This window comes from Monodon monoceros, unplaced genomic scaffold (assembly GCF_005190385.1).
Source record: "Monodon monoceros isolate NGI ecotype Baffin Bay Population unplaced genomic scaffold, NGI_Narwhal_1 Super_Scaffold_12, whole genome shotgun sequence".
NCBI classification, from domain to species: Eukaryota; Metazoa; Chordata; class Mammalia; order Artiodactyla; family Monodontidae; genus Monodon; species Monodon monoceros.
This window is the reverse complement of record NW_021703768.1, coordinates 51,812,836-51,832,772: the sequence shown is the minus strand read 5'-3', so window position 1 is coordinate 51,832,772 and position 19,937 is coordinate 51,812,836. Positions and strand designations below refer to the sequence as shown.

Below are 19,937 nucleotides of genomic sequence, written 5' to 3'. Positions count from 1 at the left end.
CGCATGTCACAAAATAAATCCCCAAGTTACTCTGGCCAAAACTGATTTGGGTAGAGAAAAGTGCCTAAGTCAAAAGCATTCATATATTGGTTGGACATGAGAAAGGCCTTCTAACTTGGCTTGGCATGAAACAACGCCCAAAAGAGATTCTCCATATTGAATGGTGACACACCAATCCAAGTGGATTCTCATTCTCCTGGAAAATATACATGTGGGATGCAAAATGAGAGGCTGAGTAACTCCCTCTACCTCAGATTGTATTATCTAAAACAACACTGTGTAACACGTTTTGATTTTCCACAGGGCCTGATATACATCCCAATCTTAGAAATACAGTATACATAACAAATGTCCTTCCTACCTCATTATCCCCTTGTATACTTGAAATAAAGTTCTATTGTTAAAGAGAACCTAGACAAGTTTCCATATTTCCTATCCCCTGGCAACCACTAATCTACTCTCTGTCTCTATGGATTTGCCTATTGAACATTTCATATTCAAGCATACCTCTGAGATATTGCAGGTTTGGTTCCAGACCATTACAGTGAAATGAATATTGCAATAAAGTGAGTCACATAAAGTTTTTGGTTTCTCAGTGCATATAGAAGTTATGTTTACTCTATATTGTAGTCTATTAAGTATGCAACGGCATTATGTCTAAAAAGACAATGTGCAAACCTTAATTTTAAAATACTTTATTACTAAAAACTGCCAATCCTCATGTGAGCCTTTAGCAAGTCATAATCTTTTCCCTGGTGGAGGTTTTAAAATATTGCAAGAATTACCAAAATGTGACACAGAGACACAAAGTGAGCAAATGCTATTGGAAAAATGATGCCAAGAGACTTGCTCTTGTATGTATAAGTGAATCACTTTGCTGTATACCTGAAACTAACAGAACGTTGTAAATCAACAATACTTCAATTAAAAAAAACAACTGAACAACCAATGGATCACTGAAGAAATCAAAGGAGAAATAAAAAAAATACCTAGGGACAGAAATACCACACACCAAACCTTATGGGATGCAACAAAAGTGGAAGCAACCTAAATATCCATCGACAGAGGAATGGATAAAGAAGATTTGGTACATATATACAATGGAATATTACTCAGCCATAAAAAGGAATGAAATAGTGCCATTTGTAGAGACATGGGTGGACCTAGAGATTGTCATACAGAGTGAAGAAAGTCAGAAAGAGAAAAACAAGTATTGTATAATATTGCTTACATGTGGAATCTAGAAAAATGGTAGAGATGAATGTATTTGCAAAGCAGAAATAGGGTCACAGATGTAAAGAACAAACTTATGGTCACCAAGGTGGGGAGGAGTGGGTGGGATGAATTGGGAGACTGGGATTGACACATATACGCTACTATGTATAAAACAGATAACTAATGAGAACCTACTGTATAGCACAGGGAACTCTACTCAATGCTCTGTGGTGACCTAAATGGGAAGGAAATCTAAAAAAGAGTGGATATATGTATATATATAACTGATTCAGTTTGCTGCACAGCAGAAACTAACACAACATTGTAAAGCAACTATACTCCAATAAAAATTAATTTAAAAAAAAGAAATACCACACACCAAACCTTATGCGATGCAACAAAAGTGTTTCTAAGAGAGAAGGTCATAGCAATACAGGCCAATCTCAAGAAACAAGAAAATCTAAAACAATCTAACTTTACACATAAATGAACTAAAAAAAGAAGAACAAGTGAATCCCAAAGTTAGTAGAAGGAAGGAAATAATAAAGATCAAAGTGTAATAAATGAAAAGAGACTAAAAAACAATAGAAAAGATCAATAAAACTAAGAGCTAGTTCTTTGAAAAGATAAACAAAACTGACAAACCTTTAGCCACACTCATGAAAAAAAAAAAAAGAGAGGACTCCAATAAATAAAATCAGAAATGTAAGAGAAGTTACAACTGATACCACTCAAACACAGAGGAGCAAAGAGACACTCTGAACAATTATATGCCAACAAATTGGACCACCTAGAAAAAACAGATAAATTCCTAGAAACATACAATCTCCCAAGACTGAATCATGACAAAATAGAAAATCTGAAGAGACCAATTACTAGTAAGGAGATTGAATCAGTAATCAAAAGCTCCCAACAAACAAAAGTACAGGACTAGATAGCTTCACTGATGAATTCTACCAAACATTCAAGAAAGATTTAATACCTATCCGTCTCAAACTCATTTTACAAAGCCAGCATTACCCTGATAACAAAACCAAAGACGCCACAAAAAAAGAAAGTTACAGGCCAATATCCCTGACAAACATATATGCAAAAATTCTCAATAAAACACTAGCAAATCAAATGCAACAATACATTAAAAGGATCACACAGGATGATCAAGTGGGATTTACCCCAGGGATGCAACAGTGGCTCAACATCCACAAATCAACCAATGTATTACACCACATTAACAAAATGAAAGATAAAAATCATATGATCATCTCAATAGATGCAGAAAAAGCTTTGGAAAAAATTCAACATCCATTTATGATAAAAAGTCTCAACAAAGTGGGTATAGAAGGAATGTACTTCAATGTGATTAATGTGATATATGACAAACCCACAGCTAGTATCATACTCAATGGTGAAAAGCTAAAAGCTTTTCCTCTAAGATCAGGGACAAGACAAGGGTGCCTACTCTACCCACCTTTATTCAACATAGTACCAGTAGTCCTAGCCACAGCAATTAGGCAGGACAAAGAAATAAAAGGCATCAAAATTGGAAAGGAAGAAGTAAACTGTCACTATTTGCAGTTGACATGATACTATATAGAAAACCCTAAAGACTCCAGCAAAAAACTGTTAGAACTAATAAATGAATTCAGTTAAATTGCAGGACACAAAATTAATATACAAAAATCTACTGCATTTCTATACAGTAATAATAAACTATCAGAATGAGAAATCAAGAAAAGAATACCATTTACAATTGCACCAAAAAAAAAGAAAAACCCCAAAAACAAAAAACCTAGGAATAAATTTAACCAGGAGGCAAACAATCTTTAAAATTTAAGACATAGATGAAAATATAAGACATAGATGAAAAAACTGAAAAAGACACAAAATAAGTGGAAAGATATTTTGTGCTCATGGATTGAAAGAATATTGTTAAAATGTCCATACTACCCAAAACAATCAATAGATTCAGTGCAATCCCTATCAAAATTCCAATGGCATTTTTCACAGAACCAGAACAAATAATCCTAAACTTTGTATGGAACCACAAAAGACCCCAATTGGTCAAAGCAATCTTGAGAAAGAATAACAAAGCCAGAGGTACCATGCTCCCTGATTTCAAACTATATTACAAAGCTATAGTAATCAAAACAGTATGGTATTGGTATAAAAAAACACATAGATCAATGGAACAGAATAGAAAGCTCAGAAATAAACCCACACATACACAGTTAATTAATTTACAACTAAGGAGGCAAGAATACACAATGGGGATAGGAGAGTCTCTTCAATGAACTATGCTAGGAAAGCTGGACAGATGCAAGTAAAAGAGTGAAACTGGACCACTATCTTACACCATATATAAAAATAAACTCAAAATGGATTCAAGACTTGAATATAAAACCTGAAACCATAAATATTCTAGAAGAAAAGATAGGCAGTAAGCTCCTTGACACTGGTCTTGGCAATTTTTTTTTTTTTGTATCTGATCCAAAGGCAAGGGAAACAAAAGGAAAAATAAACAAATGGGACTACATCAAACTAAAAAGCTTCTGCACAGCAAAGGAAACCATCAATGAAATGAAAATACAACCTACTGAATGGGAGAAGATATTTGCAAATTATATATCTGATAAAGGGTTAATATCCAAAATATAAAAAGAACTTATACAACTAAGTAACATAAAAACAATCTGATTAAAAAAGGGGTATAAGGATCTGAATAGACATTTTCCCAAAGACATACAGACGGGCAATAGGCACATGAAAAGATGCTCAACACCACTAATCATCAGATAAATGCAAATCAAAACCACAATGAGGTATCACCTCACACCCAACAGAATGGCTATTATTAAAAAGATAAGAAATAACAAGTGTCGGCAAAGATGTGGAAAAAAGGGAAGCCCTGTGTACTGTTGGTGGGAATATAAACTGGTGCAGCTACTATGGAAAACAGTGTGGAGGTTCCTCAGAAAATTAAAAATGAACTACTGTACGAACCAGCAATTCCACTTCTGGGTATTTATCCGAAGAAAATGAAAACACTAACTAGAAAAGATATATGTGCCCCTCTGTTCACTGCAGCATTATTCACAATAGCCAACATATGGAAACAACTTAAGTGTCCGTTGATGGATGAATATAAAGAAGATACACACTAGAATACCACTCAGCCATAAAAATGAAAGGAATACTGCCATGTGCCACAACATGGATGGAGCTTGAGAGTATTATGCTAAATAAGTCAGACAGAGAAAGACAAATACCACATGATTTCACTTACATATGGACTCTAAAACACAAAACAAACAAAACAAAACAAAACCTAGACTCTTAGATACAGAGAATAGACCAGTGGTTGCCAGAGGAGAGAAGGAGTGGAGGTAGGTGGGAGGTGAGTGGGTAGAATGGGTGAAGGGGATCAAGAGGTACAAACTTCCAGTTAAAAAATAAATAAGTCACGGGCATGAAATGTACAGCATGGAGAATACAGTCAATAACGTAGTATTAACTTTATATGCTGACAAGTGGTAACTAGACTTATTGTGGTGACCATTTTGCAATGTATTCAAACGTCAAATCATTATATTGTAACACAAAACTAATATAATAGTGTATGTCACATATACTTCAATTAAAAACAACAGGGATAATAATATCCTCATAGGTTCGTTGTAAGGACAAAATGAGTTATTATACACAGACTGCTTAGAACAGCACCTGACAAATAGTAAATGCTCAAAATATGAGAGCTATTATTGTTGTAAATATTATTCTTATAAAATTTTTTGACCACAGGAAACTTATTCCCAGTAAAAAGAATGCATATATGGTTGGGCCACCTTGTCTACCAGGTTTTCTTAATCTTTTAAGAAGATTAACTACTGAATTAAAAAAAAAGGCACATGGCTCCTCCTTTGGCCATGCATTCCCATTAGCCATAACTACTATGTCAAGCATCAGTGGCTCTTTTTCTTAAAGCTTACAAGTAAGACAATACTTTGATAATAAAATGTCTCTTAAGAATAAATATATGGGTTAATATAAAATTTAGATTAAATCATCATAATATGTGGAAATTTCATTTTCAGTAGATAAGAAAATTTCTGTCAAGGGTTACATTTCTGTGCCTCATCCTCAAAGGCCAGAGTTATAACATAACACAGCATATTTACAGACTACTGCCAGGGGTTAACCACCGGTATAATGTGTCAATTACTTCCCAAGTTGATACTATACTCTTTGAAGAGAGAAATTTTGTCCCACATATTTGGAATATCTCTGAATCCTTTCAGTACCTAATGTAGCGTTAGACAGTACAGCCACTAAACAAACATTTCATTAAGGAAACTTTTTATTACATCTGCTTTAAATTCCTTCCAGGCCAAAATTCTTGCCATGCTCTCTATGGTACAAAATTTTGAAGCCTCAGTGTCTTCAATCAGTCTTATTATGCTGGAAAAAGTCCCAAACTGGTTTTGAAGGAAAACTTGGGCTATGCCTCATATTTTCCCTCAGCCCAATTCTGTTCAGAAGGACAATATTCACCACAGTTTGCACACACTTATTTGCACGATTATTTCACCACGGTACATTTCACTCAACTTACTCTCTGATAATAGGGACAATGCTGGTTTTCCTTTCCATTGTGTCCCTAAAACCTAGCATAGAGCCTGGCCTATGCTAGGTGTTCAGTAAATATTTGTTGAATGAAAGATTTCTGTTCAGGCATATATCTTTGTTAAAGCTTCTCATCTTTATGACCATGTTGAATCTTCCTCCAGAGTAAAACAACTAAGTCTGCCCTTGACAGTAGAAGTATAACCTCAAACTCACTGATGCTTTGTACTTCTCAGAAGTTAAGAGAAATACAGTATTAATTCATCCACCCATTCATTCAGTACATATTTGAACTGCTGCTACCATGTGTCAAGCACCATTCTAGATGTCTGTCTCTGCCCTCATAATGCTCATTCCATGCGCGAGAGTAGTGGAGGACGATACAACAATAAAAAATAAGTACTGAAAAAGAAAAAAAGTACTGGAGAAAAAACTAAAGAGGTTAAGGAGGCCAGGGAATGCTGGAATGCAGGATATGAATGAGGTTTGCTGTATTATAGAGAGTTGATAGGAAAGCCCTCTCTGCTAAAATGCCATTTGAGCAGGCTAGAGTATACTACAGAAAGGAAAAACAAGTGTGAACTTCCTGCCTAGCAGGATGGGCAATGTATTCCATCTCTACCAGTGTTTATCAACTGGGGGTGATATCACTCTCAAGAAACATTTGGAAGTAAGAAGAGATAGATATTCTGGGTTTTCACAATGATGTAGGGTAGGAGTGAGGAGGGGGAAAAGTGCAAACAGCAGAACTGAAAGAATTGCTCTGCCCAAAATACCCACTAAAATGTTTGCTGGGGGTATCATTTACAGCATTTTTGCTTTTGTTTTCAAACTGCTCTCACTGTATTACAAAATGTAAATAAACAAGATTGCAACATAATTGTATCTGATACAAATTCAGTTTATCCTAATTCACCTCTATGCTTTCATTCTCATTTTATTTTCTCCATTATGCTGGTTCATCATATTTTGTGTGTGATACAGACTAGGTCCCAGTTCAAGAATTCAAGTGATACTTATTCCATTATTGACTGCCTCATACTGCATATAAACACTTTGAATAGGAATTGACATACCTTGACCATCAAAATCAATCAGGAAATTATTCTCTCATTCTAATGTGGGAACATTTTCCACTCCCCACTTTCTCTGACAAAGACCAGCTCAAATGACACTTCATCCATGAAGCCTTTCCCTACTTTCCCAGTTGCTAACTTCTCAGTACTACCAAAGCAATATGCTCCTCTCTCCATTAGAACGCCTACCAAACATATAAGGTTTTTCTTTACCTGCCTGCCTCTCAAACTAAACCATTAGCTCTTCTAGGGCAACAACTAGGTTTTATCCATCCATCTTTATATCCCCAGCACCTGGTGACTAGTAGGCATTCAATAAAGGACTGTAGAACAAATGGAGAAAAGGCGATCTCCAAATTAAGCAAAAAAAAAAAAGTCAATTTATAAAATATACTTTGCTTTTTACCTACGACCCTAGAAAACGCCTGCAGAGTTAGGTTGAAGCCAAGTAGGGCCAGGAGGTTGGTAGATGGAGGAATCTCCACTTGAGGACTTTTTCAATTACGTGCTGAGAAGTGCCAGTATATGGCTTTCGATGCAATCCTGTTCAGAGGCAGGGGTAAGGACAAGACTTTTAATCTCTTCCAACCCTAGGACCCCAGTATTCCTTTAACCAGTGAGATATCGCTTTGGGGAGCCCAGGTACCCTAGATGACGCTCACCTTCCCGTTCGTGGGAGGCTCCTGGATGTAAATGTTGCTCATGCTGGTCAGCGCTCAGGACTCTGCTCCTAAGTGGGGATGAGAGCGAACGGTCGATACCTAAAGCTGTCCACCTATCGGTACACGCTTCCTTAAATCGGGAGGTCGTGGAAAGCTGCAACCTGTCAAAATCCCGCAAGGCAGCGACACCAAACGCTCTCTTTTCCTAAAGCTAGCGCCTCACGGATGCTGCCATGTTGCTCCCGGACCCGAGCACCGCTAATCCTGAGAAGGGGGAATTCCAGTAGCCTGCAGGGAATCGAGAAAAAGATTATTAAGCCCCTATAGATTAATTTAATTTGTATTACAATTTTTAAGACTACAATTCGTAAGTCTTTGTGTTGTTTACTTCACTCAACGCGTGTGCAAATCCATTAAACCCCTGGAAGCTGGCAGTAATGGTTCGGACCGAGTGAGCCTACAATACAATTCCCCCAGAAACTAGAGCAGCAGCTACTGGTTCCGCTATCGCCGGAGACTTTTAGGGCCTTCCCAGACTGTCACCTGGGTGCCGCGGCGCCGGTGGGAGGAAGAAGCCGTCCTAGCTGTGTGTTGTCCTCGCGGCCAGCGGGAAGCGAGCGCCCTCTCGAAAGCCCAGGGGTCCCGAGACCCCTCTTACCAGCGCCATGGCAGTTCCAGGTAAAGACCCAGGGTCTGGGCGAGGGAGGGAGCGGGTAGGGTAGGGTGCAGTGCGCTGGGGTAACGAGTAGAGCTCAAAGGCGAAGGCGTTAAAATTAGCAGGTTCGCTTGGTTTACGGGAAAAAGTTTACAGTCCAAAAATAAACTCTGAAGGAAAGAAACTATCTCCCCCACTCCAGTCAGCCTCGCAGGGCACTGGATGGACCACAGGGAAAGTATATATAGTGTGGAGGAGGGGGAGGGGTGTTGCAGACAGACTAGAAACTGTAGGCCTAGGAGGCAGTTGGCCGAGGAAAACTGACCTTTAGTATGGTTTGAAAATAAAATTTGAGGTGGCAACACCTGCGAACCCAAGTAGCCAGAGGCATTGTTTGTACTGGAAGGGCCAAAATGGGCGTCTGGGGTTCTACTTCTCTCTTCCTTGTTGTATGTAGTTGCTGTGTGGCCTTGGACCGGTCGCTTTGCCCTTCTGGGCCTCAGTTTCTGAATCTGTAAAAGGAGATTTTTTGATTTATGCGTATGGTTCCTTCCAGTACTGGTTGCAGGAGATATTTTGAGAAATATACACCACTCCCCCCGGCCCCCCACTCACACAACTTGGAGATTCACAATGCCTATAGTATAAAAAAGATGCTGCGAATTGCTGTGGTTCAGAAGCAACTTTGTTTCCCAGTATTATTTGACCACGTTTGTTCTGTGGCAGCCTTTACTGAACTGTATTTTACAGATAGCTGTTATGGGAAGGTAGTGCTGTTCTACCAACTGCAGTTTTAGGAGGAGCACGGCGGGTGGGGGGGGTGGGCATTGTAAGAGAGGAAAGATACACTTATTCATACACATAACTTTTTATTAAAGGCGTACTGCATGCTAGGCTCTGTGCTAGGCACTGGGAATACAGTTGCCTTTCACACAGAACTTACAATTTAGCAGTGAAAAGAAAGTACCAGAAAGTCTGACAAGTGTAAGGCAGGGAAAATACAAACACTTGAGCACATAGTAAGGGCACCTAACAGGAGACTGGAGGGGCCAGAAGGACTTTCCAGAGGATGTGGCATTTAGGATGAGACCTGAAGAATTGTGGAGGGGGAGTTGTAGCCAGAGGGACTGGATATGTAAAGGAAGAAGAAATGTGTCAGAAGACGAAATGAAAGATGTGCACTATGGATGGAACTAAGAATACAAATGGAAGAGAAGTGAGAAATTAACTAGAGTGATAACAGTAGCTAATATTTACTAAGCATTTACTATGTGTCAGATGTGTCAGACACTGTCAAGCATTGTATTTTATCTCATTTAACATTTGCACCCACACTGTGAGTTCAGTGTTACTATTTCCATTCTACAGGTGAGGATACTGAGGGACAGAGAAATCAAGAAATTTGACTGCGATAGCTAGGAAGTGACGGATCACTCTGGCTCCTCTAGACCCCATGTGCTTATCCATTTTGCTGTGTTTTAGTATAACTTACAGGGCAATTTCCAGTTCTTCCAGGATGTTTTAAGCCATGACAAGGAGTTTGGATGTTTTCCTAAGGACCATAGTAAAATATTTAAGGATTTTTAAACATATTCACATTATGGAGAGAGCATTCTGGCTGCCCAGTAGATTGAAGGAGAGCTAGTTTGGAGACAGGGTCGCCAGTTAGGAGTAACTCTGGTAAGCTGTGATGATGCCTCAGGAATGGTCTCATTAGAAAAGGAGAGAAGCAGATAGATTGGAGATATATTTCTGGTGGTAGAATCACTGGGAATCAACGATATATTCACTGTAGGTGAGTAAGATTGGAAATGAGGTATACCTGGGTTTCACTGTTAGTGGGGCTGGGTGGGGCTATTTACTAATATAGGCAACACCTGAGAAGGAACAGCATTTAGGGGGGATGATGATGACTTCAGTTGGGGCTTGTGTTGAGATGTACTCAAGGAATGGAAATATCTAAGAGTAAGAGATAGGAATGGAAATATCTAATAGACACTAAGAGAGAAAATTTGTAGCTTAGGAAGGAAGCCAGAATCAAAGAACAGTTTGGTATCATCCACACATGTAATAGGCCATGGGAATGGAAGCCTTTGCTCAGGTAGAGTGCACAGAGTGTGAAGGGAAGGTCTGTGGCTGGAGCCCGGAGAGTATCAACATGTAAGGGGCCAGCAGAGGAAGTCCAGTCTGCACAGTAGATTGCCTAGGCATCCTGATAGGCCAAGTCAGCCCTGATGACTTTGGCCACACACAAATGCATCCAGAGTTGACTTGCTGTCACTGTTGGTTTCATTATTTGAGCAAGCATTTTGAGCATCTACAGGGTATAGGTATGTCACAACCTGTGTCCTCATAAAACTTAAGTCTAGTAATGAAAATGTAATGTGCTGCTTAAGAAAGAAGACAAAAGTGATTTTTTAAGTCCTTATTGAAATTCCCTTAAACTTAGACTAGTGTTATAGATATGTTAACCTTCTTTCAATTCAAAATAATGCTTCAAAGTGTAATAATCTTAAATTGTGCCCTTAAGGTAGATGGTAAGACATAGATAAACTATTTAAACCCAGAAAAAATTGAAATAATAGGCATGAAAGCACTGTAAAAGTACAATGCAGGTTCCATTAGAAAATACAGAAAATGTTAAGGTAATTTCTTGGATGATTGATCCAGGCAGTGTATTACAGGAAAATAGGGCTCCATCAGAAATCTTTGGAGATAATCATCAAGAAGGACAAGAATGCTCTTTTATTTTTAGGTATACTGCTCATACGGATCCAGCATGGCATTTTTTGGGTGGTTCTGCTAGTGATTATTACAAGGTATGACTATAAAGTACTGAGGTTGCTTTCCACAAATGTTAATCAGCCTCATCTATTTTATGGTCACCTACTTTAGCTGTTTTTCCATAGCAGTGTGTGTAACTATTGTGTAGGTAACACAGTGAAATGTGTACTCTGTTACTTAGAGAAATCATAGGCTTATAGTTGTTATTAAAGAAATGACATTTAAAGACACTGAAACTCAGTGAAGTTTACTTTCTTTTAAAACTGCTTTTACCATTCACAGTTGTTGAAATTAGTTCTGACATTCATGTTAATAATTAACCATTCCCAATGAAGAGTTACCTGGCACAAGTGGCAATGTATGTTATTGATGTGGTTGGCAGGAAAACTTTCTCTTTCTCTCTCTCTCTGTCTCTCTGTCTGTCTCTCTCCCTCCCTCCCTCCCTCTCTCTCCCTCCCTCCCTCCCTCCCTCCCTCTCCCTCTCTCTCTCTCCCTCCCTCCTTCAGTGAAATCTATATAGCCAAGATAGTGAATTTCCTATAGCCAAATTAACATTACATTCGGCTATCAAAGTGTGTCAAATTCTTAACAGGTTACTACTGCAACTTAGTAATAGAAGGATTCTAAATTATGCTACATCCAAATTCTTTTCACTCCTAAACTATACTATACACAATTTCTTTTTTCTCTAGTCTATGTGGCACGTTTCTCCTGAAATACTTTTCCTAAGTCATGTACCTGATCCTGTCATTCCTGGAAGACAGGAACTTAATTCTTGACCCATATCTGTGAATTTTGTATTTCTTTTCAAGCACCTTAACCTTTCAGAGGCTCAGTTTCCTTGTCTCTATGGTGAAGGAGTTGATGACTAAGCTTTCTTTCGCTTCTAAACTGTTATAATGCCAAAGCTCCCCATCTCTGCAAGAATGAAGTACACACTTCCTAAGCACAGCCGAATCACTCTTGCTGCCCTTTCCTCCCACCACTGCTCTCATGCATTCTGCAGTCTTCTGACCTGGCCAACTATTCTCAGAACCTCTGTGCTTTTCTACCTACACGCTTTTGTTATCACTGTCCCTGCTCTATTGTCCATGTCTACCTGTGGGAAGCTTTCCTGATCTCTCAATGGAAAGTTATGCCAGCCAGTTCTTCCTGCTTACTAATGGAGCTATATGTCTTTAAACTGGCACAGTCTAGCATGCCTTACAGCTGTGGATGCGTTAGCCTAGATAACCTAGTATATTGTAAGTTTCCTCTAGTATAGGAACTTTATTCATGTTTACGGTTTCTCTCACATCTATTTCAGAGTTATGCCTGTTATAGGTAAATAATATTTAGAGGGATGATCACTAGAATTGCTGCTGAGCAGAATCTGTTACTAAAGTAAACAGACTAAACTAGACAGCAGTCTTGATTCTGTTTCATTAGATAGTGAATTAAACTTCTCCATGTCTCTTCTTATCTTAAACTGGTAATATCTATAGCCTTTTTCTTCACAGGTTATTTGTATTTTGTGAGGCAAGCAAATGAAAGCATTTAATACATTTACTTAAATGTTAGCTCTTTCATGCCAGTAGTTTAAAATAAGAAATTCTTTGATTTACTTTTATCTCTTCTTTTGAGGGTCAAATGATTATGAAGGCATTTTTAACTGAAGGTGGGGACATCTGCTCTTTTAAAATATTTACATCACGGAACTCATTTAACCTATTTTTTTAGTATGCAGACAATTTTTTATTTCTGCTGTTCTTTCTGTTTTGCCTTCAGTATAATCTTTGGGGATCCCAAAGAAAGGATTATATCTATAAATTCTTAATATAAAGCAGTGGAAAAGTTTAAATACATGGCATTTTACTCTGCATTCAACTTTAGCAGAGTACATATGCTATATACATATTATATAGCACCTCTATGGTATAAAATCTGGCCACGATTTGAATTTTAAAAGCAGAAGAAATTGAAGTTATCTTTAAGGGTCACCAAATTATAACTAAAATTATTATTGAGTAGCCAAATGTAAAATTTAAAGTTTTACAAAACAAAAGGAATCTAATTTGAATCTAATCGAGTTAAAAATGAAAAGAATGGACAGAGGTGATTACAATTGCTAATTACTTACTACAAAGAAAACTTAGTTACTTAAGCTCTTTACTTTTAAATTTAAATGATTACAGAAAATATTTTAATTATAAAGAAAGCTTTTACAGGCTTCCCTAAAATCTAAAATATACAGCATGAGAGATATAATATTAAGTTCCAAGCATCACTGTTAAAGTTCCCAGTGACAAAATTGTTGACTTTGGAAACAGGTTATGTGAAATTTCAAGAGAATAACTTGAGGTCAGTATGATAGCTTGCCATACCTTTTGGGGCCAGTGAACAGCCTGAGGCTACTGTCAGGAACACTCCATCCCTTTGTCTCACGTTTTCTCATTCCTTTTATTTTGTCCCTGCTTTTTCATCTTTTTTAACGTTTCTCTTTTCACTTCCTTCTTTGTCCTACTATTACTTTTTTTTCATTTTATGCTACCTACTAAAGTATAATTCATATATGTGAAAATAAAACGCACAATCACAAATGTACAGCTTGAAGAATCGTATATATAATAAAGATTTTGAATATTTCCATCATCCCAGAAAGTTCTCTGTGCTTCCGTCATTTCCCCCTTCCCAGCAGTCATTATTTTCATTTCTTTTGCCCTTTTATTCCTGTTCTTTTAGTGCCTGTCATGCCTCAGGTGGACCAGTGACACTGCAGGCACTAGTTTCATAGCTGGCAATTGGGAGCAATAGAAGTTACTGATTCCCAGCTGTTGAAGTATTTCTTAAATTTATAACCTCAAAGCAACAGAGACTTGTTCAGGACCCCCTAGCAACTCTACACCAGGCTAGGCACCAAGTTGTATACAAAATGTAGCATGGTCCCAAATCTAGAGAAACTGACATTCTCTAGTCCTTTAAGTTACTGGGAGAGGAAGGACCCCTGCCACTCAAGTTCAACAGAATTCTAGATCAGAGTAAGGCTTTGTTAACATATAACAAATACAATAAAGACCTCTACAGTTTGTTCCTAGAACTATCAGTTAATAAAATTTTGTTGAAAATCTGCAATGTAGCTTCTCTGAAAAATTTACAAGTGCAATCATTCCCTTTTGTCAAAGAATGCTTGCATGACAACACCTTTTCTTAGTGTTGGGGCTAAGGGAAGTTTCTGGGTTTGGTTTTTGAGAAGGCAATTCATTCACGTTTCACATTTTAGAGATACAGAAGGTCTATAGTGACGTGTCTCTCACCTTTTTTTCAGGTAATCAATGTATATATCCTTGCAGAGATTTTTTTCTTTACATATCTCTATCTATTAATATAATCTATATATAATCTATAGTATATGTGTGTAGGGATATATATATATTATATATATAATCTATATTATATATAACGTGTAGGGATATATATATATATATATATAATTTCCTTTCTTTTATACAAATGGCAACGTTCCGTAAACACTGTTCTACAGTTTGCTTTTTTTCTCTTTATATCTTAGAGATCATTGCATATCATTAAATAAAGAATATCCTTATTCTTCTATACCAAAATTGGTGACTAAATTATTTCTACTTTTTTTTACTATTACAAACAATGCTGCAGTGAATAACTTTGCACATAAGCCTATATGCATTTGTGCAAGTAAATTGAGTGGATTAATTCCCGGACGTGGAAGTGCTGTATCAAAGGAGTATGTACACTGGTAGTTCTGATAGATTTTGTCAGCTTACTTTCCATGGAGATGGTACTCATTTTTACTCCTACGAGTGATACATGTGCGTGTGCCCCCCCACACCCTCTTCAACCTTTTCAATTTTTGCTGTTCTGATAAGTGAAAATGGAATCCCAGTTTAGATTTTAATGTACATTTCATTTATTATGAATGAGGCTGAGCATCTTTATGTTTCAGAGTTGTTTCTGTTTCCTTTTCTGTGAACTTTCTGTTCAGTTCCTTTGCCCATTTTTTTCCTGTTGGTCATTGATCGCTTTCTTAATGCTTTGGTGGGTTTTATAGAGTAGGGATAATTGCCCTTTGTTGGTGCTACGAGTTGCAAATGTTTTTTCCCAAGTTTTCATGTGTCTTTTGAGTTTGCTTTTGGTGGGCTTTACCATTCAGACTTTGTTATGTAGCCAATTTTTTTTTTTAATGAGTATATGTGTTCTTTATTAGGATTCTCACAAGAATAAGACACATTAGCACTGTCCTTCTGATGTGATAGAGAATACGTACATCTGACCCACATCATGGCAGGAAATAGGCAGGGGTAAGGGCTCTCAGAGCTGGTACCAAGTGTCCACTGAAGAAATCTCCATTCACCAAAGCAAGGATGTTTCCTTGAATTCCATCATCTCTGCTGCAGCTTCCGGTTCTCCATGACTGGCCCAGAATCCTCCATTCCAGAACCTCTTGCCACACCTTCAAGACCTAGGTCACCTGTCCCATGTCTCACTCACCGAGGCACCTCTGGAATTTTGCAGCATATCTCTTTGGTATGTTGCTGCCCTGCCACCCTCAGAGGCGTAGGTGGGGGTTAGGGGGAAATATATTACTGATATGTAGCCAAATTTGTAAGTTTTTATTTGATGGCTTTTGAATTATAGGTCATGATTATTTAATGGCTTTCGGATTGTAGGAACATTTCGAGGGAGGCAGGGTCTATTAGTCTAGCAAACTTTGAAGAGGAGTGGAACAAAGAACAGCACGGGAACCTAAGATGGGGAAATGGATAACTTGTCAGAGTCAGGGCCTCCCTTATAGTCTTGCTATTCAGTTTGACATGGATCTCAAGTACCATTGTATCAGCAGAGTTCTTGTTCTAGACAACAGAAACTGGCTAGTTAACTTAAGCAGAAAAGGAAAGATACCAGGAAGCTCACAGACTCTAAGAAAAGGGTGGATAATAGAGGCTCAGAAAATAAACAAGAGCAAGGGAACCCGTAGCCAAGATCCTGCACAGGCCTAGACCTGGTTAGGGCTGCTGCTGCCAGTGGCATTACTACCACTAGAAACTGGATCCTGACAGCAGAATGAACTAACTGTCCCCATTTCATTGTCACTTGTCTCAGATTTCCTGTGTCTGTTGCATCGGATTCAAAGTTCCAGGTAAAAGTATTTAGTTGGCCAGACAGTTGTGAAAATGATAGACAAATGAAGCTTGAAATCTTAATCTAGCCAAAGGCTGGTGAGGAAATAGCTGGTATGAAATTATTTAGAGTTCTTCTTATACTTCCCTTTCATGTAAAAAATTACAACCTTATTAAAGAAGATGAACTGCTCTGAAAAAGTTTCATATTTTGTTCATGCTAAAAATAGGAGATACTTAAATGATAAGTTTTATCCATGGCTTTAGTCAAAGACGAGTTAATTTCTGATACATGCTGAGATGAGATCATTTCGAATCTGTCCACTGCAACATTTTGAGTTTGTTGTAGGAGAGGTAATGGTGCATTTAGCACAGTTTTGTTCAGTATTATTCAGTGTCTGTGGTTTCTGTGGGAACGGACTTAACATTGACCCGGATTCTCTGAGCATCTTTTTCAATGTGCAGTTATTTCATAATGAAAGAGCCTGATTGTATTATTAATCCAGTTTTATACCACAGTTCTGCTACAATGCAGCTTATGTGTTTCTACACTCTGCAATAAAACCCACAAGGTTTATGGAAAAAAAAATGAGGTTGGGGCACAACACTTAAAAACTTCATCAGTGATACATAAAAACTCATAGGAACCTATCTGCATATGTTAATTGGTTAAAAGATACATAAATACTGCAATAAACAGGACACTGTACCTTTCAAAAGACCTGAAGTTGGGCTTCCCTGGTGGCACAGTGGTTGAGAGTCCGCCTGCCGATGCAGGGGACACAGGTTCGTGCCCCGGGCCGGGAAGATCCCACATGCCGCGGAGCGACTGGGCCCGTGAGCCATGGCCGTTGAGCCTGCTCATCCGCAACGGGAGAGGCGACAGCAGTGAGAGGCCCGCGTACCGCAAAAAAAAAAAAAAAAAGACCTGAAGTTTGCTGTGGAAGAGGAGTTCAGAAGAATTGTAGCTTATGAGTTGTTCTGAAGTAGTGGTAGGAAGGTAATAATACAAAATCAGATGGGAAGTTATAACACCAGATGTGGGTGGGTGCTGCTCACAGCACACGTGGTGAACTGAAGTTGCTAGAAATGTTTGAGATGTGTCCATGTATGTTTTGAGGCTCAGAGCAACTGGATGCAAGTTTCTGTATTCACCTAGTGTATTTCATGGACAGTTTGCCCTCAAATTGTTCCCTCTTATATCAGATGCATTGGAACAAATTTATGTTTTTTTAAAAAGCATCGTAGCAGAACGGACTGTATTTTTACTAGAACAACTCAACAATGTATATTTTAGGGGGAAATGACTAATATTTGACTTTATACCATTAAAGAAATGGTTTAAAAATGATCTTTCTTTTAAAATTAAATGTATTACATTTGCACTATATGTACTTTATTATTAAGCTGAGATATCTCCATTTGAAGGACTTAGGAGTTAGATGCCCTTAATTAAGAAATAGAGTAATACTGTACTGGCCCTCTGATTGGTTAATGGAAGCCCTTATTGGAGGTTAAATTTGGTTTCAACTACATATACATACAATGGAATATTATTCTGTCATTAAAAGGAATGCCATTCTGGTGTGTGCTACAGTATGGATGAACCTTGAAAACTTTATGCTAGGTAAAATAAGCCAGACACAAAAGGATAAATATTGTATGATTCCACTTATATGAGATACCTAGAACAGGCAAATGCATAGACACAGAAAACAGAATAGAGATTACCAGGAGCTAGAGGGAAAGGGGAATGGACAGTTATTGTTTAATGAGCACAGTGACTGTTTGGGATGATAGTGATAAAGTTTTGGAAATAATAGATAGTGGTGATGGTTGTATAACATTGTGAATGTACTTAATAGCATTGAATTGTGCACTTTGAAATGGTTAAGATGGTAAATTTTTATGTTATATGTATGTTATCAAAATAAAAAATCAGTTTTATTTCCTCTGTTATTTGTATCTTCAACGTTACCTGTATGTACCACTATTTATACAGAGATACTGTAAATACTTCTAAACATTGATCACACTGAATATGTGACTAGTTTTTTTCTCTTGTCAAAATTTGAGTGCTGAATTGAGATGTTTCTTACAATACCTAGCAATTAAAGTATGTTTCTGGAATTTCACCAATTCCTTTAAGAAAGTTAGAATTTTTTTTCTTCTAAGAGTAAGCAGAAAAATATTTGTTAACCTGCATGTTTATGTATATATCTAGTCAGTTAATTATTTTACATTTGAGAGACAGGCCAGAGTACCCCGGAATTTCTTCTGCAGTGTTATAGAATTCCTGGAATGTTGAAGCTCTTGACTATAGTACAGCATTTCTGTTGAATTAGAGAAAAATATCTTCTTTAAGTATTTGTCATGGAAATAATTTGAGTAAATTAGCTTTTCCACTAATTTCTAATAATTATAATAATTGAGTAGTATTCTAAGCTAGGTCAGAGATGATTTTTTTTTAAGAAACAAATTCTATAACAAGTGGTTTTCTCAGCTTTTCCATGTGATGAAATGTTTGTTCTTATTACTTATCTATATGTCTCCTAAAATGTTATCCAACTGTATTTCAGGTTGCAACAAGGACAGTGTCCGAGCAGGCTGTAAAAAATGTGGCTATCGTAAGTACATTAAAAAATTGCATTTTGTGCAGTGAATCATTTGCCTCTTTGGGCAATATGATTTAGCATCCTGATTTCAGGGCCCTGAGCATAGTCCTTTAGCCCTGTTATTTAGCTCAGGTTTGCAGATAATTCAGAAATTCCTCTGCCAGCACCGAATACTCACTTTTCTTCCCTGCTGTGCACCCAGTGACAGGTGGCTATATATCTGGTGACTAGCAAAAATGTCGTGAAGTACAAATGGAGTAGTAGATTTAGGAGTCTGGCGAAAGTATATTCCCCAAAAAAGTACATAGATACTTATTCTTTTATTCCTTATCCTTATAGATACTAGGCAAAGAGGTGAAAGCAATGAAAACTATTTATGAAAGGTTTTCCTGTTTATTGAATTAACTCTTTATAAGGGTGAAATTGGTCCCAGAATTTCTGCTCACTGGTGAAACCTTGATTTAAACAATCAACCTCCATTATGATTAGTGAAATGGAGTGGAAAAGTAAACTTCAGCATGAGCAATTATGTAGTCTAAATTTGTACTTATGTAGTATAAACAAGTATCATTTCCCTAGGTAAATGTAACAATTCCTAAAGACTTAATAACAGCTCTGACAGTAGCATTACACTGTTTTCTTAGTTGTTTGGAGAGCATGCAAATGAGCCTGGATTGTTGTTAATACTCTCATTCATAGCAGAGTTATTTTGTAACGAAATAAAGATGTTCTTGTATGGAAAAACAAATTTATTTTTTCAAATCATGTAATAAGAGAGCACTTGGGGCATGAATCTCCAGTAGAAGGGCTAAGAATAAAAGCATGCTAGGAGAACCAAGTCACATGCCTTCAAGCAAAGGCTGGCTGAAACCTGGCTCAGTTGAAGCATGCTCAACTAGCAAAAGTGGACGTATAAGTCTACATACCCTTCATATAAATAAAAACTCCTGAAGAATGTGCTTGCATGCAAGAAATGAGTGCAATGATGTCTTTTCTGTTTTTTAAATTTGCTTATATTTATTTATGCTTTGTTTATGTTCTTTCAATCCTTGCTAACTTCATTTCTTTATTCAAGACTTAAGATTAGGAGTACATATGTAAGGAGTAAAACCACAAAGAAAAGCAAAGAAGACATACATAAGTGAGGCTAGTGGTTATCTGGGGGAAGTGGGGGACAG

General features: G+C 37.5%; 2 protein-coding genes across 4 annotated transcripts in view; one reads left to right on the top strand and one right to left on the bottom strand.

The window, feature by feature from the left end:
• CWC27 (CWC27 spliceosome associated cyclophilin) overlaps window positions 1-7,845 on the bottom strand; it is a 231,426-nt gene extending 223,581 nt beyond the window's left edge. Inside the window, exon 1 of the mRNA XM_029216659.1 lies at window positions 7,574-7,845. Within this exon, the coding sequence (XP_029072492.1) occupies window positions 7,574-7,615 (42 nt within the window). The 5' untranslated portion in view covers window positions 7,616-7,845. The remainder of the gene's footprint in view (window positions 1-7,573) is intronic.
• Window positions 7,846-8,059: 214 nt separating this feature from the next.
• The window catches only part of SREK1IP1 (SREK1 interacting protein 1), an 80,228-nt gene continuing 68,350 nt past the window's right edge, over window positions 8,060-19,937 (top strand). For 2 of the 3 annotated variants that reach the window (XM_029218031.1, XM_029218033.1), the window contains exons 1-2: window positions 8,078-8,251; window positions 18,724-18,771. In XM_029218031.1, the coding sequence (XP_029073864.1) occupies window positions 8,239-8,251; window positions 18,724-18,771 (61 nt within the window). In that variant the 5' untranslated portion in view covers window positions 8,078-8,238. Of the gene's footprint in view, window positions 8,252-18,723; window positions 18,772-19,937 lie in introns of all 3 variants that reach the window. The other variant, XM_029218032.1, reaches the window with a different exon arrangement.